Below are 21,225 nucleotides of genomic sequence, written 5' to 3' on the forward strand. Positions count from 1 at the left end.
ACCTGTTGGACTATAACCTGGTGTTGTGTGATTTTTAACTTTGTACACGCCAGTCCAACATTGGCATCTCCAAATTATCCCCCCTTGGTCGTCTCAGGATCTTGTATCTTTCAATAAGATCGCCTTATTCTTAATTAAAATGAATAGTGGTCCAGTCTTTCCTCGCAGGATCATCCCCACCATCTTGGGTATTAGTTAAAAGAATCATTTCTGAAATATTTGGCATTTCTTGAATGAGATCAAAACTGTACAGTACTCCAGATCTGGCCAGTCAATATTTTATACAACTGTAGCCAAACATCATTCCTGATGAAGAGCTTTTGTTTGAAACGTCGACTCTCCTGCCCCTCGGATGCTGCCTGATCTGCTGTGCTTTTCCAGCACCACACTCTCAAATGTATATTTCTACACGCCATTCCCCTTGCAATAGCCAGCAACATTCCATTTGTATTCCTAATCACCACCTGTACTAGTAAAGTAATCTTTTGTCATTCATCTACTAGGGCTCCATGAATTCTACAATCTTTCTGCTTTAGAACGTAGAACATAGAATAGTACAGTACAGAACAGGCCATTCAGCCCATGATGTTGTGCCAACCATTGATCCTCATGAAAAGGTAAACCTCATGTAAAAACCCTCCAACTTCTGTGACCATATGCATGTCCAGCAGTCTCTTAAATATCCCCAATGACCTCGCTTCCACAACTGCTGCTGACAACTCATTCCATGCTTTCTCAACTCTCTGCGTAAAGAACCCGCCTCTGACATCCCCTCTATACTTTCCGCCAAACAGCTTAAAACTATGACCCCTCGTGTTAACAATTTCTGTCCTGGGAAAAAACTTTCTGGCTATCAACTCTATCTATGCCTCTCATTATCTTGTACACCTCAATTAGATCTCCTCTCCTCCTCCTTTTTTCCAATGAGAAAAGTCCGAGTTCAGTCAACCTCTCTTCATAAGATAAGCCCTCCATTCCAGGCAGCATCCTGGTAAACCTCCTCTGAACCCTCTCCAAAGCATCCACGTCTTTCCTATAATAGGATGACCAGAACTGGACGCAGTATTCCAAGTGCGGTCTAATCAAAATTTTATAGAGCTGCAACAAGATCTCACGGCTCTTAAACTCAATCCCCCTGTTAATGAAAGCCAAAACACCATATGCTTTCTTAACAATCCTGTCCACTTGGGGTGGCAATTTTAAGTGATCTGTGTACCTGCACACCAAGATCCTGCTGTCCCTCCACACTGCCAAGAATCCTGTCTTTAATCCTGTACTCAATTTTCAAGTTCAACCTTCCACAATGCATCACTTTACATTTATCCAGGCTGAACCCCGTCTGCCACCTCTCAGCCCATCTCTGCATCCTGTCAATGTCTTGCTGCAGCCTACAACAGTCCTCTATACTGTCAACGACACCTCCAACCTTTGTGTTGTCTGCAAACTTGCTAACCCATCCTTCAATCTCCATCCAAGTCATTAATAAAAATTACAAACAGTAGAGGCCCAAGAACAGAGCCCAGTGGAACACCACTCACCACCGACTTCCAGGCAGAATATTTTCCTTCCACTACCACTCGCTGTCTTCTGTTGCCCAGCCAATTCTGTATCCAGACAGCTAAATTTCCCTGTATCCCATTCCTCCTAACCTTCTGAACGAGCCTACCATGGGGAACCTTATCAAATGCTTTACTGAAGTCCTTATACACATCCACTGCTTGACCCTCATCAACTTGTCCAGTAGCATCCTCAAAGAACTCAATAAGATTTGAGGCATGACCTGCCCCTCTCAAAGCCGTGCTGACTGCTTTTAATCAAGCCATGCTCTTCCAGATGATCATAAATCCTATCCCTCAGAATCCTCTCTCACGTCTGTCGTCTGCAAGGTGTTAGATTGACCAGTCTGTAAATGCCGAGGATTTCCCTATTTCCTTTCTTGAACAGAGGAATTGCATTTGCCTCCCTCCAGTCCTCAGGTACGACTCCGGTGGAGAGCGAGGATGCAAAGATCTTCGCAAGTGGCGAAGCAGTCCCATTTCTCGTTTCCCAAAGCAGCCGAGGACAAATCTGGTCTGGCCCTGGCCACTTGTCAATCTTAATGTTTGTTAAAATTTTCAGCACGTCAGCTTCTTCAATCTCTATCTGATCCAGCATGCTTACCTGCTCTTCAATAGTTTCATTCACTACAAGACAAGGTCCTTTTCTTTAGTAAAGACAGAAGCAAAAATACTCATCTCGGCCTTCCCCTACCTGCTCAGACTCTATACACAAGTTCCCTATGCTATCCCTGATTGGCTCTACTCTTTCTTTGATCATTCTCTTATTCTTCACATACGTGTAAAACACCTTTGGATTCTCCCTAATCCTTTCTGTCAAGCCTTTTTCGTGCCCCCTCCTGGCTCTCCTCAGACCATTTTTGAGCTCCTTCCTCGCCTACCTGTCATCCTCTAGAACTGAGCAAGACCCTTGCTTCCTCCACCTCACGTAAGCTGCCTTCTTTCTTTTGACGATAAGCTCCTCCGCTCTCATCATCCAAGGTTCCTTTATCTTTCCCCTTCTTGCCTGTCTCAGAGGAACACATTTATGCATCACTCGCAACAACTGTTCCTTAAACAGTCTCCACATGTCTATAGTGCCCTTTCCATGGAGTAATTGCTCCCAGTCCATGCTTCCCAACTCATGTCTGATAGCATCATAGTTTCCTTTTCCCCAATTAAATATCCTCCCATTGTGCCTGCTTCTCTCCTTCTCCATAGCTATGGAGAATGTGAGGCAGTTGTAGTCACTATCACAAAAATGCTCTCCAACCGCAAAATCTGGCACCCATTTCTATTTTTCCTGCTAGTTCACATTTTCCTGTGTTTGACCCTGTACCAAATTTATGCCCCCTCATTTAAACAAACTATAACCATTTGCAAACTCTGCCCTTTTCACTAGTTAACTTACTAACCTATCTTTGTCGTCATGAAAATTTCGCAAGAGGTTGGCCCTTGTTAGAGCATAGAACAGTATAGCCTCTTTGGCCCTCAATGTGCCAACCTTTTATCCTACTCTCAGATCAAGCCAAGCTACATACCGTTCATTGTACTATCTTCCATGTGCTTGTCCAAAAGTCGCTTAAATATCCCTAATGTCTCTGACTCAACTACCACTGCTGGCAGTACATTCCACGCACCCACCACTCTGTGTAAAGAAGCTACCTCTGACATCTCCCCTAAACCCCCCTCCAAACATCTTAAAATTATGCCCCCTGATGTTAACCGCTTCTGCCCTGGGGGAAAAAAGTCTCCGGCTATCCACACTCTTGACTCTCATCATCTTGTATACCTCTGTCAAGTGATCTCTCATCCTCTTTCGCTCCCTCAACCTTTCTTCATAAAACATGTACTCCAGTCCAGTCAGCATCCTGGTAAATTTAATCTGTTCTGTACTGTAAAGCTTCCACACCTATAATGAGGTGACCAGAACTGAACACAGTATTCCCAGTGTGGTCTAATCAGGGCTCTATTGAACTGCAGCATAACCTTGCGGTTCTTAAACTCTTTCCCCCAAATGAAAGTCAATACCCCATACACCACCTTAACAACCCTATAAATTTGGGTGGGAACTTTGAGGAATCTATGGATGAGGACCCCAAGATCTTGCTGTTCCTCCAAATTGCCAAGAATCCTGCCTTTAACCCTGTATTCTGTATTCAAATTCGACCTTCCAGAATGAAACGCTTCGCACTTTTCCAAGTTGAACTCCATCTGGCACTTCTCAGCCCAGCTCTGCATCCTGTCAATGTCCCGTTGCAATCTCCAACAACCCTCCACACTATCCACCACTCCGCCAACCTTTGTGTCATCGGAAAACTTTCTAACCCACCCTTCCACTTCCTCATCCAAGTCATTTATAAAAATTGCAAAGAGCAGAGGTCCAAGAACAGATCCTTACAGAACAGCACTGGTCAACAAGCTCCAAGCTGAATACTTTCCATCTACTACCACTCTGTTTACTATGGGCTAGCCAATTCTGTATCCAGACAGCCAAATTTTCCTGTATCCTATGCTTCCTTACTTTCTGAATGAACCTTATAAAACACCTTGCTAAAATCCATTTACACCACATCCACTGCTCTACCTTCATTAATGTATTTTGTCACATCCTCAAAGAATTCAGTAAGATTTGTGAGGCATGACCTGCCTCTCACAAAGCCATGCTGACTATCTCTAATCAAGCTCTGGTTTTCCAAGTAATCATACACCCTGTCTCTCAGAATCCTCTCCAATAATTCGCCCATCACAGATGTAAGACTGATAGGTCTGTAATTCCCAGGATTATCCCCATTCCCTTTCTTGAACAAGGGAGTAACATTTGCCGTCCTCCAATCAACTGGCATTAATCCGGTGAAGACACAAAGATCATCACCAAAGGTGCAGCAATATCTTCCCTCACTTCCTGTAGTAACCTTGGGTATATCTCATCTGGCCCAGGGTACTTATCTGTCTTTATGTTGTTCAAAATTTTCAGCACATCCTCCTCTTTGATGTCAACCTGTTCCAGCATATTAGTCAGTTTCACACTGTCTTCACAAACATCAAGGTCCCTCTCACTAGTGAATACAGAAGCAAAATATTCATTAAGGACTTTCTCTCCCTTCTTCAACTTCAGGCACAAGTTCCCTCTACTATCTCTGATCAGCCCTACCCTCCATCTGGCCATCCTCTTATTCCTCACAAGTGTACAATGCCTTGGGGTTTTCCTTAATCCTACCCTCTAAAGCTTTTTCATGCCCCCTTCTGGCTTTCCTAAGTTCATTCTTCAATTCCTTCCTGGATACCTTGTAATCCTCTAGAGCCCTGTATGATCCTTGCCTCCTCAACCTTAAGTAAGCTTCCTCCTCCTTCCTCTTGACTATATGTTTCACATCCCTTGTCATCCAAGGTTCTTTCAGCCTACCATCCCTCCCTATCTCAGTGGGACAAATCTATCCAGCAAGTACAATTGCAACATTTAAGAGGCATTTGGATGGATATATGAACAGGAAGGGTTTGGAGGGATATGGGCCGGATACTGGCAGATGGGACTAGATTGGGTTGGGCTATCTATTCGGCATGGATGGATTGGACCAAAGGGTCTGTTCCATGCTGTACATCTCTATGACTCTAAGTGCCCCCAAATAACCTCCACATTTCTGTCATGCATTTTCCTGAGAACATCTGTTCCCAACTCGCATGCCCCAGTTCCTGCATTGTAATTTCCCCTGCCCCAATTAAATACTTTCCCATACCGTCTGCTCCGATCCCTCTCCATGAGTTATAGTAAAGGTCACGTTCACTGAAATGCGCTGTCACCAAGAAATCGGACACCTGGCATAGTTCATTGCCAAGCACCAAATCCAATATGGCCTCCCCTCGAGTCAGCCTACCTACACATTTGAGTGTTGGATTGTGAATAATTGAGACTTCAACACTGATCACTGTGGCACACCACTCAATGCATCCTGCTAATTTGAAACCACTCTTCTGTACAGAAACATTTTTTTTTGGGTAAATAGAAATTCTAAAGATTATTTTCACAAAATCACAACACCAGGTTATGGTCCAGCAGGTTTGATTGGTGGCACTGCTCCTTCGTCGGGTGGTTGTGGAGAGTACAGTTGTGGAACACAGTTTGTAGCAGGCCTGTGTGATGTGATGCATTGAGGAGTACCTTGGTTGTTTGTTGGTTCTCTCGTCTGTTGGAGTGGTCATGTTGGTTTCACTTCTTTCGTGTATAAATCACAGAACTTTCTTTGGAAGTTGCATTCTTGGGTGCACTTTGGCAGTTGGTGTTGGCCCGGATGGTGTGTTGGGGATGTTGATTCCTCCTGTGCAGCTGTCTGTGCCGTGGTATTTGGACGGATTCTGATTTAGGGGGTGAGTTGGCAGAGTCGTACATGGATTTGTGCAGTTTTTTGAGCAAAGTACAATGTAACTGCAAGTTACTCTGCATGTAACTCTTGCAGAGTAACATTGTACTTTGCTCAAAAACTGCATGAATCCATGTAAGATTCTGTTAACTCATTTTTTTAGATTAGAATCAGTCAAAACATTATGGCGCAGACAGCAGCACACGGGGCTAACACCTTCAACACATTATCTGGGCTGACACCAATTGTTTACCTGAGAATGTAACTTTTTTTTAAAAAAAGTTTTGTGATTTACGTATGAAAGACGTGGAACTAACATGGTCATTCTAACAGATGAGAGAATTAACAAATAAGGTATTTTTCAATGTATAATTTCAATTACACCACACTATAAACTTTTGCTGTAAATTCTGTCTTACAATTGTGCCCTCCACAACCACCTGATGAAGGAGCAGTGCTCAGAAAGCTAGTGTGCTTCCAATTAAACCTGTTGGACTATAACTTGGTGTTGTGAGATTTTTAAGTTTGTACACCCTAGTCCAACACCAGCATCTCCAAATCATGCTTCAGAACTATTACTTGCCTTGTAATCTGAAGTCAACTGCTCTGTCTTTCCAGTTCAATTGAGAGACCGCTTTGAAACTAAAGGACTTGCTGCCATTTGGTGATTTTTAAAATTGCAAGTGTGACTCTTTTTACTTTAGTTTCTACTTTACAGATGTTACATTTCAGGAAAGTTGGGTGATTGTTACCCTTGTAAAAGTTGATCCTGATAGGGATTTACAACAATCCAGACCACAATTATTGAATTTTATTTAATCAGGTCTGTTGTGTTTCAGGTTCCAATTATTCCAGTGGTGTTCTCCTCTTACAATGACTTCTACAACAGGGCAGAGAAAAGATTTACTTCTGGTATGTTTCTAAGCTTGTCAACTTTTCTGTAGAATAGTGCTCTTCTTGTCAAGTCGTCTACATATATGCCTTTCTCATTAACTGGAAACATGCACCACGTGGAAACGTTACAGTTTCCTTACTGTTGGTGTAATCGACTATTTTCATTTAGCCTATGCTCTTAATCCTTCCCCTTATTTTTTCACAAATGGGTTTTATGCATCCAATGAGTTGTGGCCTTAATGATTTTAAACCCTACTTCCTTGATTTCCTCCATAACCTTGTAAAAAAAAAAGTGATTCAGTTTATTTGTATCAAAGTTTCTTTGTTTAAGAGCTGGATCATCCTGAGTCTTCAATCTATTTATTTTTATCACTGAATAACTACAGCTGAGCCCTTTTGTTGACTGTAGTCTTTTGACATGTTTAAAAATAACTGGCTGCTTAGTAAGAGTTCTTAACATTGTAGAATTGATTAATGTAGGAGACATCAGAGGTAGGTTCTTTACGCAGAGAGTTGTGAATACATGGAATGCATTGCCAGTGGTGGTGGAAACAGAGTCATTAGATTAGATTACTTACAGTGTGGAAACAGGCCCTTCGGCCCAACAAGTCCACACCGACCCACCGAATCGCAACCCACCCATACCCCTGCATTTACCCCTTACCTAACACTACGGGCAATTTAGCATGGCCAATTCACCTGACCCGCACGTCTTTGGACTGTGGGAGGAAACCGGAGCACCCGGAGGAAACCCACGCAGACTCGGGGAGAACGTGCAAACTCCACACAGTCAGTCGCCTGAGTCGGGAATTGAACCCGGGTCTCAGGCGCTGTGAGGCAGCAGTGCTAACCGCTGTGCCACCGTGTCGCCATCACGGGGACATTTAAGCGACTGCAGGACGTGCACATGGATAGCAGTAAGTTGAGGGGTGCATAGGTTAAGTTACTATATTTTACATTAGGATTAAATCTCGGCACATCATCGTGGGCCAAAGGGCCTGTTCTGTGCTGTACGTTTCTATGTTCTAATGTGTAAATGTAACAATTTGATCAATGATTTAGGATGCATTGCCTGGAAGGAAATTGGCTTAATGTTTAAAGACGAGAACATTTATGGGATAAATTGACCCTCTATTTCCTCTCAGCTATAAATGGGGCAGTAAAATCTCTGTTCCACCTCACTTTCTCTTCTCTATCCCCTCACCCCCCCACACACACACGCACACACACCATGAAGTGAGTGGCAGTAATGAATGTTCTGTGACTTTTCTTTATTTTCAGGAAAGTGTATCGTTCAGATTCTTCCTCCAATAGAAACTCGAGGCATGACAACAGACAATGTGCCGGACTTAACTGAGAGAGCACGCAATTTGCTTATGACCACATGGAATGAAATCTCTGCTCCTATCCTCAAAATGCATGGGGCCCAATGAAGTCACTATGTACTGATCTTTATGGAGTGTTTGCATCAGTGATGTTTGTGCTGAGGTCTATACTGATACTTCAGATCGTGTAATGAGTTTTACACTAAATGGATTTTCATGAAACATTAGGAATTACTCATTGATCAGCAAGATGCTGTCACTTATGATGGTAGTCTCTTGCTGGACAACATGGGCAGGGAATCCCAATCACTGGATTTAATACCTGAAGTGGGATCTCTTGCTTCCAAGTAATAGGAAGAAAATAGATGCTCTGTGAGCTGTTTAACTGCTGTCAGTTCTTCTAGCCAGGTGGCCACACATTCAGGTTATTTTCATTCATAGTGCAAGTACATTTCTCTTTCATTGTGCCCGTAAGCAAATTCCAGCACTAGTATTTGATTACAGTCAATGTTTAGATTGAGAAAATAGATTGAAAATTATTGCTGCCATTCACAATTGTACACCATGCCATTCTCTTATAAATTAACTCTGTGATAGACTTCAAAACTTAAGAATTTTTGTTTTGGTGCACAGAACTAGATAATTTTGTTTTTGAAACAGAGGCTATTTACACATTCTACATCCTTTCCTGAGCAGGCCTCTGTTTCCTTTCCTGTTTCTATTTGCTGCTTATCCAGGGAATTAGAATGTGTCGGTGCCTACCTGCTCTAAGTGAGGCAGAGTTACAACTATAACCTGCACTTGCCTTGATCCTATCAATATTGGTCAAGTTCTTTCATCCAAATGTATTTTATTGAGTTAACTGTGTAATGTATTTGTTGAGGTGAAAATGTCTTAAGCTTTGCAGGAGGCAAGTTCCCATAAATGATGTAATTACTGTTGCATTACTGATGAGCTCAAATCAGTGAGTTTCTGTACTGTGGTTAGGACCTGATGTAAAATTACAAATCTCAGTATTTACAATTTAATTGTACAGAACTTAACCTGCGGTAAACGTGTAAACTTGATTCTACAACACTTTGTGGCACTAGAAAGTAACACTGCCCCCCTCAATCTAGTGAGAGGTCAAATAATGTCGAGGCCACTTGGTCTTAATGGTGACTCCAAAGTATCAGTGTTTAGGGCCAGTAAGCTGTGTTCTGCAGCTTATCTTTGCTGTATTGCTTTTGAATGTCTGTTTCTGTACCATTTGAAATTGTCTTGGTAAAATATTAAATGATGATGCATGTAAATGTAATTTGCATTGCTTTAGGCTTTTATGTGAGAATATTTGATCCTTTTTAAAGTTGCCATTTTCAATCAACTCTTCAATAAGTATTTAGCGACAAGCTCATACCTTGCACTTTTCCGATTTCCCTCATTGACATTTTAGTTTTAGTCTTAATTCTGTGACAGCTGATTCAATGATCAATAAAATCATTTGGAGAATTATGTTTCAAGAGTTGAGAGTAATTACAAAGCATTTGTTTACCAATTTGCCTGAAATGTCACTATACCTCAATCTGCATTGATTCAAAATAATGTTATCCTTAGTTGTGATGTAAAAGTTAACCACCTGTATTCCACACACATGATTAGTGTAAAAATCAGTCAAATTCTTTACATGTTGATTTTCAGCTTGCATTAAAAATATGGAAAGTATAGGAAATACTAAAACCCCATGTCACTCAATATAGCAACATTTGGTAACTGACATCCCACAAAGTTGTTTGACAGGTTCCGTATCAAACATTGGGTCTGGTGGGAAGCTCTTTGAGTTGTTTTTTTTAGCTGGTGGGTTGTCATATCAGGAAGAGAGGAAGCACAATTTGAGTGTCTCTTGATTGGAGAGTTGAGTGGAAAGCCTCTATCATCCAGGCTGTTGGTTAAGACACAGCTTGAACTTGGTGTCTCTGGTATTTCTTTCAATGAGAGTGATTATAAATGAAGATGAAGTATGATTTGCTTTTCCTTTTTCCAGTGGAATTACTGATTTTCTATTCCTGTGAAGCTGAACTTCTCATGTAATAAACTTGGGAACCAGGAATCTGCTCCAATCAATGAGATTCAGTCTGCACTGTCCTCCTTACTCTCTTTATATCTATTGATTCCGTTAGATGAAAAAATAGTATCCATTTAAGTATACTAAATAACTCTGTATTCTTAGCATTTTCAGATTAATTCCAAATTTACAAAGTGTTCCCTCTTTTTGTACTTGGCTATTTACAATCAATATTGATCATTAAAGAGTAATGCAGATGCCCCAGTCCTGATAGTTATGATACTCCCAAGTTACATCCTGTCAACTTGAAAATATTCCATTTCATGTCCAATGTCCTGTGCATTAACTAATCTCTAATTTGTGTAAATAGTCTTACAGCACAGAAACAGGTCAATTGGCCCAATATGTCCAACTCCATGAGCTCTTGTCTTATGTACTAACATTTTGTGAGAGTCCTTATATGAACATATAAATTAGGAACAGGAGTTGGCAACATGACTCTTCAAGCCTGCTCTGCCTATCGAGATACTCATGGCTGACCTGATCACTCCATATTTCTGTTCATTCCTGATCATCTTTCACCCCTGTCCTAGTCTATCAAACTATCTACCACCTTAATATTCAAAGAATCTGCTTCCACTGCCTCAACCACTCCAATTAATTCTTCTTATCTGTGTCTTGAATGGCTGACACCTTATTTCAAAGCAACGGTTCATAGATCTTGATTCTCCGAATGGAGGCATCCTTTCCATGTTCTTCCTGTCAAAACCCTTAGCATTGTACACTGATAATCTTCAATAGATGGGAGCTTAAAAAGTGCCTTTTGTAAATCCCAACATTATATCTTCAAAAGTCTAAGTCAAATAGGATTTCCTTTTGTAAAACTGCATTGATGTGTTCTAACCATACAATGCTTTTTAAGTGTGATATTAATGCTATCTTAATACATTCCTACAATTTCCTGATTACAAATGTCAGGCTAACTGACCCCATTCTCTGTGTCTCTCCCCCTTTTGAATGGCGGATTTGAATTTGTTAACTTATCTGCTAGGACCATTCAGAATGACTAAGTTATTCATTTCATTGCATTTTTTAACCTACACCAAAAATGGCATGCAATGTGTACCATCACCAATTGCAGTACCATCTGTCTACTAATCAGCATTTTCTTCCTAATCTGATTTCTCTCAATTTAGGGAGATTTCACTGACATACTTTGGTTGGTTAGGTGGACAAGCGGTAAGTGGAATTCAGTCTGGAGAAGTGAAGTTATGGAAATGGAAAGGGTAAACAGGCAAGGAGAATACACCATAAATGAGATGTTAACAACATAGCTAGAGGCAGTAAATAACCTTTTCTGTTGGTCCCTGAAAGGAGCAGGGCAGGGTAGATAAAGTAGTAAAGAAGGCATATGGGATTTTTTTTCTATTTCATGAATATATCGAATACAAAAGCAGGGGTATGATGCTGGAACTACAAGACACTGGTTAGGTCAATACCGAAGCTTTGTGTACAGTTTTGGTCACCATATCATTGAAAGGATATAATTAATCTAGAGAGAGTACAGAGGAGATTTACAAGAATGTTGTTTGGGCATGAAAATTAGAGCTAAGAGTAAGCTATCTGTTAGCTATAATCAAATTGGCCCTAAAACCCATACAAACTAGACACACTCTGCAGTATTTCTAATACCTCTTTCTTGTGAACCTCAATCCCACCTAGTCTAGTAGCCTGTATCTCAGTAATCTCCTCGACAACATTTTCATTTTCTATAGTGAACACTGTCGAAAAGTATTTATTTAGTGCTTCCCCTATCTCCTCTGACTCCACACACAACTTCCCACTACTATCCTTGATTGGCCCTAATCTTACTCTTGTCATTATTTTATTCCTTAAATACCTATAGAAATACCTATATGGAAAGAGTTCAGAGGAGATTTACCAGGATGTTGCCTGGTATGGGGAGAAGGTCTTATGAGGAAAGGCTGAGAGACTTAAGACTGTTTTTGTTAGAGAGAAGAAGGTTGAGAGGCAACTTAATAGAGACATGCAAGATGATCAGAGGATTAGATAAGGTGGGCAGTGAGAGACCTTTTTCTTGGATGGTGATGGTTAGCATGAGGGGACATGGCTTTAAATTGAGGGGTGATAGATATAGTCATAGATAGAGTCAGTCATAGAGATATACAGCATGGAAACAGACCCTTCAGTCCAACCCGTCCATGCTGACCAGATATCCCAACCCAATCTAGTCCCACCTGCCAGGACCTGGCCCATATCCCTTCAAACCCTTCCTATTCATATACCCACCCAAATGCCTCTTAAATGTTGCAATTGTACCAGCCTCCAAAGTAGAGGACCCAGCACTGACGGCCAGAGGGGGTGGCCATGTTGATAAGGGATGATATTCAGTCCCTTGCGCGTGGGGACCTAGAATCAGGGGCTGTAGAGTCAGTATGGATAGAGCTGAGAAATTCTAAGAGTAAAAAGACCCTCTTGGGAGTTATCTACTGGCCCCCAAACAGTAGTCTGAATGTCGGATGTAAGTTGAATCAGGAGCTGAAATTGGCCTGTCGCAAAGATGTTACTACAGTTGTTATGGGGGATTTCAACATGCAGGTAGACTGGGAGAATCAGGATGGTATTGGACCTCAAGAAAGAGACTTTGTGGAGTGTCTCCGAGATGGATTCTTAGAACAGCTGGTGCTGGAGCCGACCAGGGAGAAGGCAATTCTGGATCTGGTATTGTGCAACGAACCAGAATTGATCAGGGACCTCGAAGTGAAGGAGCCATTGGGAAGTAGTGACCATAATACAATAAGCTTCAATCTGCAATTTGAGAGGGAAAGGGTACAATTGGAAGTGACAATATTTCTGATGAATAAAGGGAGCTATGAGGGAGGAGCTGGCCAAAGTTCAGTGGTGCAATACCTTAGCAGGGATGACAGTGGAGGAACAATGGCAGATATTTCTGTGTATAATGCAGAAGTTGCAGGATCAGTTCATTCCAAAAAGTAAGAAAGATCCTAGGAGGAGGCATGGGTGGCCGTGGCTGACGAGGGAAGTTAAGAAACATATAATGTTAAAAGAGAAAAAGTATAACGTAGCAAAGATAAGTGGGAAAATGGAGGATTGGGAAGCTTTTAAAGAACAACAGAGGATTACTAAGAAGGAAATACGCAGAGAAAAAATGAGGTATGAAGGTAAACTGGCCAAAAATATAAAGGAGGATAGTAAAAGTTTTTTAGGTATGTGAAAGGCAAAAAAATGGTTAAGACTAAAATTGGGCCCTTGAAGACAGAAACAGGGGAATATATTACGGGGAACAAAGAAATGGCAGAAGAATTGAATTGGTACTTCAGATCTGTGTTCACTGCGGAAGACACAAGCAATCTCCCTGAGGTAACAATGGCTGAAGGACCTGAACTTAAGGGAATTTATATTTGCCAGGAATTGGTGTCGGAGAGACTGTTAGGTCTGAAGATTGATAAGTCCCCGGGGCCTGATGGTCTACATCCCAGGGTACTGAAGGAGGTGGCTCGAGAAATTGTGGATGCATTGGTGATTATTTTCCAGAGTTCGATAGATTCGGGATCAGTTCCTACGGATTGGAGGGTGGCTAATGTTGTACCACTTTTTAAGAAAGATGGGAGAGAGAAAGCAGGAAATTATAGATCAGTTGGTCTGACTTCAGTGGTGGGAAAGATGCTGGAGTCTATTATAAAGGATGAAATTATGACACATCTGGATAGTAGTAACAGGATAGGTCAGAGTCAGCATGGATTTATGAAGGGGAAATCATGCTTGACTAATCTTCTGGAATTTTTTGAGGATGTAAATCTGAAGATGGATAAGGGAGATCCAGTAGATGTAGTGTACCTGGACTTTCAGAAAGCTTATGATAAAGTCCCACGTAGGAGGTTAGTGAGTAAAATTAGGGCGCATGCTATCGGGGGCAAAGTACTAACTTGGATTGAAAGTTGGTTGGCTGATAGGAAACAAAGAGTAGTGATAAACGGCTCCATTTCGGAATGTCAGGCAGTTACCAGTGGGGTACCGCAGGATCAGTACTGGGACCGCAGTTTTTTACAATATATGTTAATGATATAGAAGATGGTATTAGTAATAACATTAGCAAATTTGTTGATGATACTAAGCTGGGTGGCAGGGTGAAATGTGAGGAGGATGTTAGGAGATTACAGGGTGACCCGGACAAGTTAGGTGAGTGGTCAGATGCAGTTTAATGTGGATAAATATATGGTTATCCACTTTGGTGGCAAGAACAGGAAGGCAGATTACTACCTAAATGGAATTAATTTAGGTAAAGGGGCAGTACAAAGAGATCTGGGTGTTCTTGTACATCAGTCAATGAAAGTAAGCATGCAGGTACAGCAGGTAGTGAAGAAGGCTAATAGCATGCTGGCCTTCATAACAAGAGGGATTGAGTGTAAAAGCAAAGAGGTTCTTCTGCAGCTGTACAGGGTCCTGGTGAGACCACACCTGGAGTATTGTATGCAGTTCTGGTCTCCAAATTTGAGGAAAGACATTCTGGCTATTGAGGGAGTGCAGCGTTGGTTCACGAGGTCAATTCCTGGAATGGCGGGACTACCTTACGCTGAAAGACTGGAGCGACTGGGCATGTATACCCTTGAGTTTAAAAAACTGAGGGGATCAGATTGAGACATATAAGATTATTAAAGGATTGGACACTCTGGAGGCAGGAAACATGTTTCCACTGATGGGTGAGTGCCGAACCAGAGGACACAGTTTAAAAATACAGGGTAGACCATTAAGGACAAAGATGAGGAGAAACTTCTTCACCCAGAGAGTGGTGAGTGTGTGGAATGCTCTGCCCCAGAGGGCAGTGGAGGCCTAGTCTCTGGATTCATTTAAGAAAGAGTTGGATAGAGCTCTCAAGGATAGTGGAAGCAAGGGTTATGGAGATAAGGCTGGAACACGATACTGATTAAGGATGACCAGCCATGATCATATTGAATGGTGGTGCAGGCTCGAAGGGCAGAATGGCCTACTCCTGCACCTATTGTCTATTGATCCTTGTGACATTCCACTGGTCACAGGCCTCCAGTCTGAAAAACAACCCTCCACCACCACCCTCTGTCTTTTACCTTTGAGCCAGTTCTGTATCCAAATGGCTAGTTCTCCCTGTATTCCATGAGATCTTACCTTGCTAATCAGTCTCCCATGGGGAACCTTGTCAAACACCTTACTGAAGTCCAGAAAGATCACACCTACTGCTCTGCCCTCATCAATCTTCTTTGTTACTTCCTCAAAAACCTCGTGACTGTATGACTCTATGTGTGAAGTAAATACATTAGTCTATCCCATTAGGATTGGGAAAGAGGAATGAAAGAAAATTAGTATCATTACAAGAGAAAAATTGCTGGAATGAAAACAGGTAAATCCTGGAGTCAGATAATCTACATCTCATTGTACTAATGGAGGTCTCCATGGAAATAATAGATGTGTTTGTTGTTATCTTCCCAAATTTGACAGATTGTCGAACAATCCTGCAGAGATCTTCCAATAATAGACTGGAGGATAGCAAGTGTGGTTCCCCTGTTCAAAAAGGGGAGTAGAGACAATTCTGTTAATTATAGACCAGTGAGCCTTACTTCAGTTGTTGGTAAAGTGTTGGAAAAGGTTATAAGAGAGAGGATTTATAATCATCTAGAAAAGAATAATTTGAGTAGGGATAGTGAAGGGTAGGTTGTGCCTCACAAACCTTATTGAGTTCTTTGAGAAGGTGACCAAACAGGTAGATGAGAGTAAACCAGTTGATGTGGTGTTTATGGATTTCAGCAAGGTGTTCGATAAGATTCCCCACAGTCGGCTATTGTACAAAATGTGGAGGAATGGGATTGTGGAAGATATAGCTGTTTGGATCAGTAATTGGCTTGCTGAAAGAAGACAGAGGGTGGTGGTTGGTGGGAAATGTTCATCCTGGAGTCCAGTTACTAGTGGTGTACCGCAAGGGTCGGTGTTGGGCCCACTGCTGTTCGTCATTTTTATAAACGACCTGAATGAGGGCGTAGAAGGGTGGGTTAATAAATTTGCAGATGACACTAAGGTCAGTGGAGTTGTGGATAGTGATGAAGGATGTTGTAGTTTACAGAGAGACATAGATAAGCTGCAAAGTTGGGCTGAGAGGTGGCAAATGGAGTTTAATGCAGACAAATGTGAGGTGATTCACTTTGGTCGGAGTAATCGGAATACAAAGTATTGGGTTAATGGTAAGATTCTTGGTAGTGTAGATGAGCAGAGAGATCTCGATGTCCAGGTACACAGATCCTTGAAAGTTGCCATCCAGGTTGACAGGGTTGTTAAGAAGGCATACAGTGTTTTAGCTTTTATTGATAGAGGGATCGAGTTCCGGAGCCATGAGGTTATGCTACAGCTGTACAAAACTCTGGTGCAGCCGCACTTGGCGTATTGTGTACAGTTCTGGTCACCACATTATAAGAAGGATGTGAAAGCTTTGGAAAGGGTGCAGAGGAGATTTACTAAGATGTTACCTGGAGGGAAGGTCTTACAAGGAAAGGCTGAGGGACTTTAGGCCGTTTTCATTAGAGAGAAGAAGGTTGAGAGGTGACTTAATAGAGACATACAAGATAATCAGACGGTTAGATAGGGTGGACAGGGAGAGCCTTTTTCCAAGTACGAGGGGACATAGCTTTAAATTGAGGGATGATAGATATAGGGTAGATGTCAGAGGTAGTTTCTTTACTCTGAGAGTAGTAAGGGTATGGAACACTTTGCCTGCATCGGTAGTAGATTCGCCAAGTCGTCATTGGACAAGCATATGGACCTACATAGAATAGTGTAGGTTAGATGGGCTTCAGATTGGTATGACAGGTCGACGCAACATTGAGGGCCGAAGGGCCTGTCCCGCACTATAATGTTCTATGCTCAAAGCTTCCACATCCTTCCTATAATGCGGTGACCTGAACTATATGCAATACTCCAAATGCGGCTGTACCAGAGTTTTGTACAGCTGTATCATGACCTTATGGCTCTGAAACTCAATCCCTCTAACAATAAAACCTAACACACAGTGCGCTTTCTTAACAACCCTATCAACCTTGGTGGCAACTTTCAGGGATCTATGTCCATGGACATCGAGAACTCTGCTCATCCACACTACCAAAAATCTTTCCATAAGCCCTGTACTCTGCATTCCTGTTACTCCTTTCAAAATGAATCACCTCATACTTTTCCTGTCATGTTCTATGTTCGATGTTCTATAGTATATACCTTCAGCAATATGATTTTGTCAACCAGATGCCTGGTACACAGTGGACAGTCAACAATATATATCCTTTGTTTTGCAGACTGTTGGAGGTATCTGCAGGGTTTTGTCTTGTATGCATATATTTTGAATTGAAAAGGGAAATAGTTGTAATTCTGGATTACAACTTCGATATTAAGCAGCCTTCACACTTTTAAGTTTTCTTACATTTTGTGTGATAATAAATTGATTATTTTGACTTTATTAAGGAGATCTGGTGAAATTCTCTTTAATTCTGCAGAGAAGTACCGAAGGGAATCAAATTGTCCACTTTAGTGATTGAATTTGGATACTATTTTGGATACTGTTGGTGGAAAGCAACTTACCAGGGGCATACATTGAGGTGCAGGTCTCTGGCACAGAGTCTGTCCCTGTTGCAAAAAAGGGAAAGGGGGAAAGGAGGAGAGTGTTAGTCATAGGGGATTCAATAGTTAGAGGGTCAGATAGAGGGTTTGTTGGGAATGAAGGAGACTCACGGTTGGTGTGTTGCCTCCCAGGTGCCAGAGTCCGTGATGTCTCAAATCATATTTTTGAGGTCCTGAAGGGAGAAGGTGACTAGCCCAAAGTCGTGGCCCATATAGGTACCAACGACATAGGTAGAAAGAGGGATAGGGATGTAAGGCAGGATTTCAGGGAGCTAGAGTGGAATCTGAGAGCTAGAACAAATAGAGTTGTTATCTCTGCTTTGTTACCCATGCCATGTGATAGTGAGGTGAGGAAGAACAGGGAGAGCTATCAGCTGAACATGTGGCTGCAAGGATGGTGCAGAAGGGAAGCCTTCAGGTATATGGATAATTGGGGCTCATTCTGGGAAGGTGCGACCTCTACAAACAGGACGGTCTTCACTTGAACCAGACGGGTACTAATATCCTGGGTGGGAAATTTGCTAGAGCTATTAGGATGAGTTTAAACTACCTCAGCAGGGGGATGAGAACCTGTGGTGTAGTTCCAGTTCACAGGAGGATGTGAGTAGGGAGGGCAGGGACAGGGTTTCACAGTCACAAGAATGTGCTGTCAGATAGCAAGCTGGTTTGAAATGTGTCTACTTCAACACCAGGAGTATCTGGAATAAGGTAGGTGAGCTTACAGCATGGATAGGTACCTGGGACTTCGATATTGTGACCACTACTGAGACATGGATAGAGCAAGGTCAGGAATGGATATTGCAGGTCCCAGGGTTTAGATCTTTCATTAAGAACAGGCAAGGTGGTAAAAGAGGGAAGGTGTGGCTTTGTTAGTCAAGGATAGTATAACGGTGGCTGAAAGAACTTTTGACGAGGACTCATCCACTCAAGTGGTTTGGGGTGAGGTTAGAAACAGGAGAGAAGAGATCTCACTGCTGGGAGATTTTTTATAGGACTCCGCAAAGTTTCAGGGGTGTAGAGGAGAGGATTGGAAAAATGATTCTAGGTAGGAGTGAAAGGCAGAGAATGGTCATATTGAAGGTCTTTAACTTCCCCAACATTGACTGATAGTGATATAACTCCAGTACATCAGATGGATCAGTTTTTGTCCAATGTATGTAGCAGGGTTTCGAAGGGCCGACAAGACGAGAGGCCACACTGGGTCTGGTACTTGGTAATGAACCAGGCCAGGTGTTTGATTTAGTGGTAGGTGAGCACTTTGGAGAGAGTGACCATAATTTGGTTATGTTTAGTTTAGCGATGGAAAGGGATAGGTACATGCACAGAGCAAGAGTTATCGATGGGGCAAAGGCAATTATAATGCGATTAGGCAAGACTTAGGAGGCATAGAATGGGGTAGCAAAATGCAGGGGATGCAGACAATGGAAATGTGGAGCTGGTTTAAGGAACAGATATTGCGTGTTCTTGAAAGGTATGTTCCTGTCAGGCAGGGAGGAAGTGATAAGGGAAGGGAACCGTGGTTTACTAAAGAAATCGTATCTCTTGTTAAGTGAAAGAGGGAAGTTTATGTGATGTTGAGACGAGATGGTTCACATGAGGCGATGGAGAGTTACAGATTAGCTAGGAAGGATTTAAAGAGAGAGTTCAGAAGAGCAAGGAGAGGACATGAACAGTCTTTAGCAAATAGAATAAAAGAGAACTCTAAAGCTGTCTATAGGTATGTGAGGAATAAAAGGATGACTAGAGTAGGAATAGGGCCTGTCAAAGACAGAAGTGGGAGGTTGTGTGTGGACCCTGTGGAGATCAGAGAGGTGCTAAACGAACATTTCTCATCGGTTTTCACTCAGGAAAAGGAGAATATTGTAAAGGAGAAGGCTGATAAAAGGGCTAATAAACTAGAAAGGATTGAGGTTAGTTAGGAGGTGTTATCAATTCTGGAAAGTGAAAGTGGATAAGTCCCCTGGGCCGGATGGGACTTATCAGATGATTCTTTGGGAAGCTAGGGAGGAGATGGCAGAGCCTTTGGCCTTGATCTTTGAGTCGTCATTGTCTACAGATTTAGTATCAGAGGACTGGAGGATTGCAAATGTTGTGCCCTTGTTCAAGAAGGGCAGTAGAGATGACACAGGTAATTATAGATCAGTGAGCAATAGGTCTATTGTAGGAAAGGTTTTGGAAAGGATTATAAGAGATAGGATTTATAATCATCTAGCAAGCAACAATTTGATTTCAGATAGTCAACATGGTTTCATCAAGGGTGGGTCGCGTCTCACAAACCTCATTGAGATTTTTGAGAAGGTGACCAAGCATGTAGATGAGGGTAGGGCAGTTGACGTGGTATACATGGACTTCAGTAAAGTCTTTGATAAGGTTCCACATGGTAAGCTTTTGGAGAAAATGCAGAGGCATGGAATTGAAGGTGACTTAATAGTTTGGATTAGAAACTGGCTTTCTGAAAGAAGGCAGTGAGTGGTGGTTGACGGAAAATATTCAGCTGGGAGCCCACATACTAGTGGTATGCCACAAGGATCTGTTTTGGGACCACTGCTGTTTGTCTTTTTTATTAATGACTTGGATATAGTTGGATGAGTTATTTGCAGATGACACTAAAGCCGGTGGGGTGGTGGACAGTGTGGAAGAATGTTGTAGGTTGCAGTGGGACTTGGATAATGGGGTCCCAAGGAAACCCAAACACATAAATAGAAAGTTGGCTATACCACCAGTGTTTCATCTGGAGGCTCACTGAAGATGTTACCTGGTATGGTGACGAAATGTCTGAAAATGAACCTTCCAGCTCAGCGAGCAAACCTACGTCCAAAACCTCAACCTGAGCTACAAATCTTCTCAAAATGTGCTGATTTGGATAAACTGCAGAATTGGACTGAAAGGTTGGAAATGGAGTTCAATGCAGCTAAATGTGAGGTGATTCACTTTGGGAAGAATAAGAGGAAGGCAGAGTACTGGGTCAATGGGAAGATTCTTGGTGGTGCGGATGTGCAGAGGGATCTTGGTGTCCATGTACATAGATCCCTGAAAGTTGCCACCCAGGTTGGTAGTGCTATTAAGAAGGCATACGGTGTGTTAGATTTTATTGGAAGAGCGATTCAGCCATGATGCCATGCTCCAAAACACTGGTGCAGCCACACTTGGAATATTATGTACAGTTCTGGTCGCCCCATTACAAGAAGGATGTGGAAGCATTGGAAAAAATACAGAGGAGATTTACCTGGGCTGGAGGGAAGGTCTTATGAGGAAAGGCTGAGGGACTTGGGCCTGTTCTCATTGGAGAGAAGAAGGCTAAGAGGGGATTTAATAGAGACATACAAGATGATCAGAGGATTAGATAGGGTGGACAGTGAGAGTCTTTTTCCTAGGATGATGACGTCGGCTTGTATGAAGAG

The 21,225-nt window shown here is 42.1% G+C and overlaps 1 protein-coding gene across 1 annotated transcript in view; it reads left to right on the forward strand.

The window, feature by feature from the left end:
* agpat2 (1-acylglycerol-3-phosphate O-acyltransferase 2 (lysophosphatidic acid acyltransferase, beta)) overlaps positions 1 to 9,603 on the forward strand; it is a 72,453-nt gene extending 62,850 nt beyond the window's left edge. The window contains exons 5-6 of the mRNA XM_060841689.1: positions 6,733 to 6,805; positions 8,069 to 9,603. Of these exons, the coding sequence (XP_060697672.1) occupies positions 6,733 to 6,805; positions 8,069 to 8,220 (225 nt within the window). The 3' untranslated portion in view covers positions 8,221 to 9,603. The remainder of the gene's footprint in view (positions 1 to 6,732; positions 6,806 to 8,068) is intronic.
* Positions 9,604 to 21,225: the final 11,622 nt, after the last annotated feature.

This window comes from Hemiscyllium ocellatum, chromosome 21 (genome assembly GCF_020745735.1).
Source record: "Hemiscyllium ocellatum isolate sHemOce1 chromosome 21, sHemOce1.pat.X.cur, whole genome shotgun sequence".
NCBI classification, from domain to species: Eukaryota; Metazoa; Chordata; class Chondrichthyes; order Orectolobiformes; family Hemiscylliidae; genus Hemiscyllium; species Hemiscyllium ocellatum.